Source organism: Balaenoptera ricei, chromosome 1 (genome assembly GCF_028023285.1).
Source record: "Balaenoptera ricei isolate mBalRic1 chromosome 1, mBalRic1.hap2, whole genome shotgun sequence".
Taxonomy (NCBI): Eukaryota; Metazoa; Chordata; class Mammalia; order Artiodactyla; family Balaenopteridae; genus Balaenoptera; species Balaenoptera ricei.
In genome coordinates, this window is record NC_082639.1 from 9853504 (window position 1) to 9865514 (window position 12011).

General features: G+C 47.2%; 1 protein-coding gene across 1 annotated transcript; it reads left to right on the forward strand.

Annotated features, from left to right (window-relative positions):
* The first annotated feature begins 206 nt into the window (after nt 1-206).
* LOC132347854 (arylacetamide deacetylase-like 4) lies at nt 207-11719 on the forward strand. Its single transcript, XM_059894745.1, is given in 6 exon segments — nt 207-374; nt 4691-4907; nt 8877-8940; nt 10679-10948; nt 10950-11100; nt 11381-11719. Coding segments are annotated over 6 exon segments (1209 nt in total).
* The last annotated feature ends 292 nt before the right edge of the window (nt 11720-12011 follow it).

Here is a 12011-nt window from a genome sequence, read left to right on the forward strand (position 1 = left end):
AAGAGGGAGGAGATATGGGGATATACGTATGCATATAGCTGATTCACTTTGTTATACAGCAGAAACTAACACAACACTGTAAAGCAATTATACTCCAATAAAGATGTTAAAAAAAAAAAAAAGAGAGTGGGAGCGAGGAGACAGCCGATATGACCAGCTCAAGTCCCACTGACAGAAGTTCCTAAGCTCCTCACAGCCTCCGGAACATGGTTGTCCCGTGGCTGGTGCTTCTCGCTGCACTGTGCACCTTTCTCCTGGGGGTCTTTGTCTGGGCTGTCTTTGAGCACTTCCTCACCACAGGTGTCCCCTCTACTCTGCAACATCCTGCCAAGTTCCGATTTCTGTACTGTGTGTTCCTCTACATGGTCACTTTGGTGAGTTTGCACTCAGGCCCTGTCATGGGTTGGGGCACTCTCTCTCTGTGCCTTGCCCCTCCTTTCCCTCTTGCATTTGCCTTCCCTCTCTCTCTTCAGACTCTCCCAAGAAAGAAAGACTTTGCTATAAAGTGGGCTCTCCATATCCGCAGGTCCTGCATCCATGGATGGGGGGTCGACTGTAAGAGATTGAGCAATGAAGATGTTGGTATCATGGCGGTCCTGGAACCAGTCCTTCATGGACACGGAGGGATGGATGACGGTCCTCTCTTTTGTGTCTGCTATTCTGTTTCTCTCCTTCTTCTTGTCCTTCCTCTCACCTGCCCCCCGCCTCCTTTCCTTCCTTCAACAGCAAATATTTACTGAGTGCCAATCACCAGGCTCATTTCTGAGGATTCCCAAACAATTCCAGACCCAGCCTCTGCCCTGGAAAGCCTTATAGCCTGACAGAATGAACTTGCTTCAGCTACAGTGTCTTCCACTTCACGGCACACAGGCGTTTCCTTCCTGCTTAGATTGCAAGCACCTGGAAGGCAGGGACCACCTTATGCATCTCTGCAAGCCTAGCCCCAAGCCCAGGGCCTGGCACCTAGCAGGTGCTTACTCACCATTTGCTGATCAATCACCAGGGAATTCACCCAGCATTTCAGAGTGGCCACACCAGCCAGGCTCTGAACAGGGGTTTGGGATTTTGGGTAGAACGGTGCCTGCCTAGAGCAGCAGATTTGGAAACAGTTTGGCACTAAGAGACAGGCAACTTGATTTAATCCCAATGTCCCAACCCTGGGTGGAGACCTGATGGCAGCCAAACAGTTCACAATGATGACCTGTGGGAAGAACAACCGTTGAAGGAGGTGAGGAGGCCACGCTCAGCTCTGACAGCCGCTCCCTGGCTGTGTGATCTTGGGCAATTTACTTCACCTCTCCGTGTCTTGGTTTCCTCATCTGCAAAGGGGGAACAATTGCATTTCTTCCATCAGGTTGGTAAGAGGATCAAGATGACAGGTGATAAGGGCTAATTTGTTTGGTGATATTTGGTAAATAAGTAAAATATGTTTCTGCGCTGCTGGAATGTTTCACCAGGGAAATGGATGACTTTCAGAGAAATGAACAAGTCTATATCATAATTACATGAACGTCACTGCCCCAAGGAGACAGGCTGAGGATGTGGTACTAGCATCTCTCTTATTAATCCTGGTCACCCACTTTGCTGGAGGTCAGGCTGTCTCAAGCCAGTGGCTGCAATCCTTATGGAATTATAGGCTAGTTTGAGGCCCTAGGGCTGAAAATGAGGGCCTCAGAGGTCCAGGTAGCCCAGAAAACCCGAGACCTTTCCAACCTTCAGTGTTTCTCCTCAAGAGTAGCCCACAAGCCAAGCACCTCTGATGACAGCTGCTCACGGGAGCCTCTGAGATGGGCCATGGAGGGTGAATTCAGCTCATGATGTCCCACCCTAGTCCCCCCAGCACTGAGCCCTCCTAGGACAGACTGCTGATCACAAGGTGACTATGATGAGGGTGGTGATATCCAAGTGGTCACTTGCTTCCAGAAGACAGTTAGGTACAGGAAGGATAAGAATTTTAAGGAGAAGGAGGCGAAACCTAAAAGCTTCTATGGCCCAGAAATCAGGTGTCTAGTTTTGGTATCAGACAACCTTGGGTCTGAGACCTGAATCTTCACTTGCTAGTTTTGTAGACTAATGTCTTTGAGTCTCTGTTTTCTGCTCTAAAAAATGAGGGGCTTCCCTGGTGGCGCAGTGGTTGAGAATCTGCCTGCCAATGCAGGGGACACGGGTTCGAGCCCTGGTCTGGGAAGATCCCACATGCCACGGAGCAACTAGGCCCGTGAGCCACAATTACTGAGCCTGCGTGTCTGGAGCCTGTGCTCCACAACAAGAGAGGCCGCGATAATGAGAGGCCCGCGCACCGCGATGAAGAGTGGCCCCCACTTGCCACAACTAGAGAAAGCCCTCGCACAGAAACGAAGACCCAACACAGCCATAAATTAAAAAAAAAAAAAAAAAATTAAAAAAAAAATGAGGATAGCAAGAGATGCTTTTTACAGGTGTGCGGTGGGGATTGAATGAGAAATGCATTTAAGGTGCAAGGTACAGTGCTGGGCACTTAGAAAGGACTCCATAAAAATAGATTATTTATAGTATATATATCAAATCTCTGAAGGCAAAGACACAGCATTTCCTAAAATCATTATTGATTTAAAAGCTGTGATGAATGATTTCAGCCTTACTAAAAGGTATAAGGACTAATATAACAAATGCTATAGATTTTATTTTATTTTTTGTTTTTGTTTCATTTTTTGACCTCTTCCCAGGGTGTGTAGGATCTTAGTTCCCTGACCAGGGATTGAACCCGCGCCCCCTGAGTTGGAAGCGTGGAGTCTTAACAACTAGACTGCCAGGGAAGTCCCTAGATTTTATTTTAAAGGGCAAATTCTGCTAGAATATTTTGTGAAAGAGTTTCAATATCCATCTAAAGTTCTGGATCTCAGGCGTTCCTAAACTAGTGATGGTCCCATTTATACTACTACTAATACATTCTTATAAATAATATCAAAATATTATATTATATTTATAATATTTATATATACATATTATAACATTTATGCAAATAATATATTTATAATATAGAAATATAATATTTATATATACAATATATTTATAATATTTATATATAAATAATATGTATTTATAATATTATATAATAATATATAATAATCGATCTTCCTTATTTGCCTCTGTCCTACATTGCCAGCTCTGGCAAATGTGGACTCAACTGTGGGAAAAAACAAACCAAACCAAACCAAATCTAACTTCCTGGCTGTATCTAGTGACCTTTCAGAATGTCGTGCTAAGAGACGTTTATCACCACATTGCATCGTTCAAAATCCCTGAAACATTTACTCTTCTAGATGCTGGAAATGGATTCCTCAGATGTGGGCTAAGTGGTGGGGAAAGTAGGTCATCTCCACTGCGTTGGTCACCTTGCTCCCACCTCAGGCTGGGAAATAGGGGTTTTGTTGGGAGTTCCCTTTTGAGAAGCCTAAGCCTTGGCAATGGGGCGGTGGGGATGGGGGTGGGGTGGTCTCCATGGAGCGAATGCACTGGGGCATCCCATAAACCTGGGGCAGGACCCAGTATGAGCTCACACTTGCCAGGACCCTCCAGTGACACACTCCATATGGGTGGTTGCATCTAATTCCCAAGCTTCATCCTCAGGGACTGTAGATTCCATTCTTCTATTTTATAAAATGAGGAAAATTGAAGCTCAGAGAAGGTAACGCTCAAGATCTTTCAGTGAGTCGGTGGTAGATAGAGCTAAGTCTTGAATCCAAATCTGCTGGACTTGAGAACCCAAGCTCTTTCTAGTTTAGTGGTTGAGAACATAAGTTCTACATCTTACTTGTTGACGGGCAAGGCACTTGACCTTGGCATGCCTCTCTTTTCCCATCTGTGAAATGGAGCTGATAATTGTGCTTGACTTAGGAGGGTCGCTGAGTGGTTTAAGCCAGTTAATAATCCAAATCACTTGGACCAGTATTGGCATGTTGTAGGAGACTAATAAGTGTCAGCTGTTCTTACTATGTTCACAATTATCCCGTGCTGTTTTCTTTATGGCAAAGACACATATTCCATGCGAGGTCCACGGAAGAGATGATCCATTATGGTGGAAATGCATTTAGTACATGAGATATGATACCATGTAACTATATTTCGTGAAATATTCAGATATTTTGCCTGTTTATAACTAGACTGACCATATTAGTTTAAAAACAATGGACTTCTTTTCACATTTGGCAAATATATAGTCCTTGTGACATTGCTCCTTCCTCCTGAGCCAATGGCAGACATCCCTAATCTATCCCATTACTCTTTCCTGTTGAACACAAATGAGACTTAAGGGTCTGTCATAACCCAGAGAGGCAATGATGGTGTTGACCTAGGTGATGGACCGTCTTTGCCGTCTTAGGCTGGGAGCCAAAGAGAGCGAGGTTGCCAGCCAGCTGCCTTGGACATTGGCTTTGATCAGTTCAATGCCCAACCACTCAGCCCAAACATGGGCTAGCTCTTTGGCAAATTCATACCACTATTCAACCAAGAGCTTTTGGGAGGAGATTCTGAAAGCCCAACGCTTTATCTGGACACACCCTAGAGCCTGATGAGCTCTGGGTGCATGCCTTTGAGGCAGATGAGAAACTGGCAAAACACCCTAGCACTTACAAGGGGCAGGAGTCATCTACCATCAAGATAGATCCTAACCTCTCCTAATATCTCCCGCTCTTTCTCTTGCCTCTAACAGGGGAATATACTTGAGAAATTGGGGATTTGCTCCATGCCCAGATTTATTCAGTTTTTGCACAACAGCGTGAGAATCAAGAAGGACCCTGGGCTTGTGGTAACCGACCTGCGTTTTGGAACCGCACCCGTGAGGCTGTTCCAGCCCAAGGCGGCCTCCCCCGGCCCCCCGCGAGGCATCATCTTCTTCCACGGAGGGGAAGCCGTATTAGGGAGCCTGGGTAAGATGGTCCCCGGCGGCTTCGTGAAGGAAGAGCCTCATCTTCATGCACAACTCTGCCCACCCCTCCCATGGGAACCTTGTTGGAGTCACTCCAAGGAATCAGCAGCTGGACGTTGTTATAGGGAGCCCTGACTAAGGGCTTTGGGCTCAAGTCAGCGGATGGTGTGAAAACGTTCTTTTTTTATACTACGATAGTCTTGGTCAAGGAGAGGGTGGTGAAGTGGCCAGGGCTGGGGTAGGGTGGCGTTTGGTGTTTATGGCCCTGCAGTGTTGACTCTTCTCCGCTTCTTCACCACTCACAGCCATTGACCAGTCCTGTCTGTTCTCACCCCACAGTATTTCCCAAACCCATGCGTTTCTCTCCGGCTCTGCAAGACCCCTGTGATCTGAAGCCACCTTCTCTTGTCTGCATCCGTTTATCCCTACATCCCAGTAACTGCTCTCCCCATGTCACCCCTCACCCCTCACAGTCTAATCCTCACCCAGCAGCCAGAAAGAACCCTTAAAAATACAAGTCGGAACTTGTCAGTCTTGCAGTGAACACTTCCTGTGGCTTTACAGGGTCTTTAGGTGAAATCCCAACTCCTCCCCACAGCTGGTGCTGGCCCCGCAGACCTCTCCAATCTGGTCACCCGGGTCTCCCACCTCCCACGGCGATTCACTCTGCTGCAGCCATGCTGCCTGTTTCTCTGGGCTTTGGACACACCAGGCTCCTTCTCACCCTGAAACTCCTGCACTTGCTGTTCCCGAGTCCCCCAAAGTTGTGTCTCCCCCAACCCCTGCTTTGCAGGATGGGTGACCCCTTCTTCATTCTTCCAGTCTGATCTCAAATGTCCCTCTGCAGAGTGGACTCTCTGGACATCTTATCTAAAGAACTCTCCCTGCCCACTCTAGTGCCCTACCCTATGCCCGACCCCACCTCCATCCCTGACATCATCCTTTAGTTTTCTTCATGGCACTTGTCGCAATCTGAACTTATCTCATTCCTCCGGGTGTTTCCTTATTTACCGTCTGCCTTCCCCAACTAAAAGTGGAAATTCCAAGAGTGCAAGAAAGTCTTCTATTTTGCTTGCTGCAGGATCCCCAGGGCCAGGCCTGTGGTTTTATTTTTTGAATGGATGTATGAGTGCATAAATATATAGATGGATGGATGGGCAGATAACTGGGTGAAAGGTTATGTTCATGAACCAACAAACCAATGGATGGATGGAGGGATGGCCGCACAGGAGAAAAATTTTTTTAAATTAATTTTTTGGAGTATAGTGGATTTACAGTGTTGTGATAGTTTCTTGCTGTACAGCAAAGTGAATCAGTCATACGTATACATATATCCACTCTTGTTTAGATTTCCTTCCCATTTAGGTCACCACAGAGCATTGAGTAGAGTTCCCTGTGCTATACAGTAGGTTCTCATTAGTTATCTATTTTATACATAGTAATGTAATATGTCAATCCCAGTCTCCCAATTTGTTCCACCCTCCCCTTCGCCCCTTGGTAACTATAAGTTTGTTCTCTACGTCTGTGTCTCTATTTCCACACAGGAGAAAATTTGCCCATGTGAAGAGGTGGGCTGTTCCCATTACATGTTCCCTGAGATTAGGGTGTACTGCCACCTGGTGGTGAAAATACAATATCTGCATTTGCTGCCCTGAAGCTCTCCCCTTTTCAGAAGTTAATTATGAATAATCTCCCATCTACTGGCCTCACCCTTGTCCAAGATCACTCTTCCCTTTCAGAGGCCCCGGGGAGCACCCCCATTCATTGGCTGGGTCTGTTCCCCTTCCTCTGTGGAGGGATGACGTTATTTCCAAAAGTAAAACCAGGGCTCACTCAGCAAATGTTTACTGAGCACCTACTTTGTGTCAGACCCTCTTTGAGGCACGGGGGACACTGTGAAGAACAAGAAAGGTCCTCATTGGAGCCCACTCAAATGAGGGGGCCGGACAGTGAAACAAATGAGTAGAGTAATTTCACATCATGGTAGCACAGAGTGATGGAGTAGAGAATGACTCAGGGAGCAGATTTAGTTTATCCTATCAGAGGAAGCCTCTCCAAGAAGGCAAAGTTTGAGCTCAGGATCAACTGATGAGAAGGGGCCGGCCCCACAGAGGCTGGGAAAGAGAGCTCCAAGCCTTACGGGAATGGGGTGAGGCACGTGAGGCACCCTCCTTGGGCTCCGTATTTAAAGGGGCATCCAAAACCACAGTGATCCAGATAAATATATTTTTATGCAACATTAAAAATATCAGTATTCATGCAGAAAACTAAGATGAACAACATACCAACATTTATATAAAAGCAGGATCCAAGAGAGCTGGGTAAGTCGTGCAAAAGCAAAGGAGGATTCTATTTAAAATTTCGATGTGTTGTTCATCACGGACGTTTCTGGCATTCATTTTGATTCCTTAAAATATTGCACCAAAGTATTATTTATCTTGGATACTGAGTGTTTTGACGCTCCCTTAATTTTGTGCCCAAGGCGAGTGCCTTGCTTGCCTCACCCTAGTCCCAACCCTGTTAAGGGACAGCAAGTGCAAAACCTCAGGTGCTCCGAGAGAAAGAAGAATGTCGGGGCCACAGAGCGGGGGGCTGAAGTGGGGAAGGTCGGCAGGACCAGGTCGTGGCTAGCAGTTTTCTCCACTCTGGCTGCGTGCACTTTAGAGTCACCCCGGGGGCTGGAGAGTCACACTCACACCCAGCTCCTACCCCAGGCCGACTGTCAGTCTCTGGGGATGGGATCCAGCATCAGTATTTTTTTTTTTTTTTATAAATTTATTTATTTATTTGTTTATTTTTGGCTGTGTTGGGTCTTCGTTTCTGTGCGAGGGCTTTCTCCAGTTGCGGTGAGCGGGGGCCACTCTTCATCGCGGTGCGCGGGCCTCTCACTATCGCGGCCTCTCTTGTTGCGGAGCACAGGCTCCAGACGCGCAGGCTCAGTAGTTGTGGCTCACGGGCTTAGTTGCTCCGTGGCACGTGGGATCTTCCCAGACCAGGGCTCGAACCCGTGTCCCCTGCATTGGCAGGCAGATTCTCAACCACTGCGCCACCAGGGAAGCCCCAGCATCAGTATTTTAATAAAGCTCCCAGATGACTTAAGCCAGGTCTGAGACCTACTTAGGAGCTGCCCACTCTGACTCGTTTTGACCCTTCTTCTGTCACCTCCCCAAACCGTGTTAACAAAGCATGTACCCGCCCCACTGTTGCTTCTCTCTGCCAGATGGTCAATCACCACCTCCCCTGACACTGGAATTGTCTGGTGGGATTTGAGAAATCCTGTCGCCTGTGCTCCCACCCTAGAGATTCTGATTTGGTTGGTCTGGGGCTCAGCCTGGGCAACAGGGTGTGTAAACCGCACACGCCCCCCCACCCCCACCCCAGTATTTCTATAAACAGCCAGGGTTGAGAACTGCTGAGTTAGACGTGGTTTATTTGGTACAGATTCTGTGTCTGGCACTGTGCCCGTGTGGTCAATGTATTAATGGTCAGGGGCCTGCTCTCTGAGAACCTCAGACATACTGCTCGACTCATAGAAATGGCCCATTCGATCACTGCTTACTTCTTAATAACATCTATACATATATATATAATTATTATTTATATTTCAGGGCAGACACGCCCACCTTCCCTCATCTTGGCTTTGTCGGTTTCAAATCACCAAGCCTTCTAGGTCCACAGTTTCCCCTACTGTAAAAGAAAACGTTGCAGCTGGGGAGCTGCAAGGCGCACCTGAGCCCCGATATTCAGGAGATTGGGGTGGACTCAGGTGTCTGACTTGGCTTTTTGTGTTGTCCCGGCAGAGGTGGCCAGAGTCACTTCAGAGGAGCCAAGAATAGGAAGAAAGGGAAGATGCCACACCCAGTGCCAGCACTGTTGGTAGCTCTTCTTGGGGGCTGGGGAGCAGTGCTGGGCCCCGTGGGGCACCGACCTCCCTACAAGTGGCTGTTGTTGTGTCGGTTTTGCCTTGCAGACATGTACCGCGCCCTGTGTGCTTTTCTATCCCAGGAGACCGACTCTGTGCTGCTGTCGGTTGGGTGAATTGTTGGAGAAAGTCGGTGGGTGTTACCTGGGTGACGGAAGGGAGGGGTGAGGCCTCAGATGATTTGCAGAACAGAGGGAGGGGAGGTCCTAGGCCCCCGAGAGAGGCACTCTTACACATGCATCCACGGAGACAGGCGCAGCATGGTTCAAAACAGCCCAGACCCGAAACAACCCAAATACCTCTCAACGGGAAGTGCATGAATCAACTGTGGCATAGTCAATGTTATATTGCACAGCTATTAAGGCGTTATGGGATATGACATAGCTGTTCAAATGAGTGAACTGGAAGGCACACCATACTGTGGATGAATGTCGGCAGTATAACATTCAGTGAAAAAATTTTCAAAAAATTACGTAAAGCCAGATACTTTGTCTACAAAATTTAAAACAATTAAAATCATAATAATACTTTTAAGGAATATACAGAGATACAATGGAACTATGTAAAAAGGAAAGAAAGGGAGTGATGGATATGGGATTCAAGGTAACCGTTCTCTCAGACTGGGAAGGCAGCGAGATGGGGTGGTGGTGGGGGTATTAAGGGCTTGGCTGAAGGTTCTGGTCAAGGTCCTGGCTGTGGTTTGGGGCGATGATGCTGCAGGTGCTTTTTGCATTGTTGAAACTAATACCTTCAAGTCTCAGTCTGGGTTTAGGCTGGGTTCAAGTCCCGGCACGTGGGTTCAAGTCCCAATCTCAGGTGCATGGTTTCAATTAGGCCTGGGAGAAACTTTTAAATATTTGTTTCTAGGCTTTTTTTTTTTTTTTTTTTTTAGCTTGAGGCCATTTTGACTTAAAAAGTAACGTTTTAGCTTCATGCTTTCCTTTAATGTTATTTGTAATAACTGAGCAAAAAAAATTCGAATTAATTAATGTTTAAACGTGTCTTTGGGAATTAATAAATATTAATATTATTAATATTAAAAAAACCCCTAATACCTAATGGACTTATGAACTAACTAGCTAACTAATTAACTGCTGGCCATGCAGGGACCAATGCTGGGAGCGTCTCAAGAAAACCACGACTCAGGGCACCTGAGGTTCTTTGAAAACAGGAGAGGCGGAGCTTTTTAGTGGATGGAGGGGGCCATGGGTACCACTCACCAGAATTCTGGTTCTTAATCCAACAGATTACAGCAAGTCACAGGGAAACAGTTTAGAGAAGGCAAGTGAGAGGAACTAAAAACTGCCCTTTTAGGTTCAACCTCTAGAAAAGCCCCCTCATACAACTTACTTAAAGTAACTTCCTTAACATCTCTGGTTTTCTTGATGAGCTTGAGGAAGACAGCATCTTTCCAGGATCCATCAACATACCTCCCAGCCGGCTGAGCCTTGTGTCTGAAATTCCACCATCAGAGTTTCCACCAGACTCTACATCTCTGAAGGGTGATAATAAAAACATCCCTTGAACACATAAAGGTGTTAATAAGCGCCTCTGTTAATTCCCTGTAGGAAATTGTTGAGGATATTGTTATTCTAGATAGTTGAAAAGACCTAGCACGCAGGCCAGACTGGTTTTGATCGACAGGCTGGTGGAGGAAGAAAGGCAGGTAAGGTTCTTCAGGCTGCCAGGGGGCTGCAGGTGGATGGTGCCTGTGAGGAAATGCCCCGAGAGCACTGTCCGGGGGGAAATGTTCAGGAGCTGGGTGCCCCCTGATTCCTCATCAAGACATAATGCGGTTTCTTAAGTAAGCTCCTGGAGGAGATCAGCCTTGCAACTGTTTGGTTCTGCAGAGCCTTCACCCCTGTGGTGGATGGGCAAGAGAGAGTCCAAGGAGGCATGGGCATTTCTGCTTCCTTCTGGCAGGTCTGCGTTGTGATCTGCGGACACAGCGCTGGGGCAGGGATTGTGACCTTGACCTCTCAGACCTTGGTGGGCAGATCTGGTCTTCCTCGGATCCGGGCCCAGGTCCTGATTTATCCCATTGTCCAACTCATCAATTTTCGGCTGCCATCCTTTCCGCAGAACCAACACGTCCAGTTCCTCACCCGGAAGTTCACGATGCGTGTTTAAATACGTGCTTATCGACTTCTCCTGGTGGGATGCCATCTTGAGTGGTGCTTTTATTCCCCCGGAAGTCTGGAAGAAGTACTGGAAGTGGGTCAGCGCGGACAACATACCTGAGAGATTCAAGAAGACAGACTGGGCTCCCCTGGTGGCGCAGTGGTTGAGAATCTGCCTGCCAATGCAGGGGACATGGGTTCGAGCCCTGGTCTGGGAAGATCCCACATGCCGCGGAGCAGCTAGGCCCGTGACCCACAACTACTGAGCCTGCGCGTCTGGAGCCTGTGCTCCGTGACAGTGAGAGGCCCGCGCACCGCGATGAAGAGTGGCCCCCGCTCGCCGCAACTAGAGAAAGCCCGCGCACAGAAACGAAGACCCAATACACCCATAAATAAATAAATAAATAAATAAATAAATTTATTAAAAAAAAGACAGACTACCAACCCGTGTTTCCTGGCCCTTTCAACGAGGCTGCCTATCTAGAAAACAATCCCTTGTTGGATGTGGAACATACGCCCCTCATAAAGGATGATGAGACCATTGCCCAGCTTCCCGAGGCCTTCCTGGTGAGCTGTGAGTATGACATCCTCCGTGATGACATCTTGCTCTATAAGAAGTGCTTGGAGGACCAGGGGGTCCCCGTGACATGGTACCACATGGAGGATGGCTTTCATGGATCTCTGATATTATTTGATAGGAAGCCTTTCTCTTTCCCATGCTCCATGAAAATTGTGAATGCTCTAGTCAGTTATATAAAGAGCACACTGTAACCCTGGGCCCCTGAGTAGGACATAGCAATTATGGACTCTACTATGTGCTGAGTCCTTTGATGAATTGTATTTTATTGATTAAGGAGATGCTAAGTCAGGGCTTACTCTGCCGGGGAAGGAAGAGAAGTAAGCTAAGAATAGCCTTGCCTAGTGTTTGAGAAAATCCAAACTGTGTCTGTTTCCTTTCAGTGCCAACAGTTTCAATTCTGGATCTAGCAACATCCTCTAACATTCTCATTCAGGTGAAATAAGTAGTCAATGGAGAAAAAAATGCCTTTAAAATTTCTCAAAG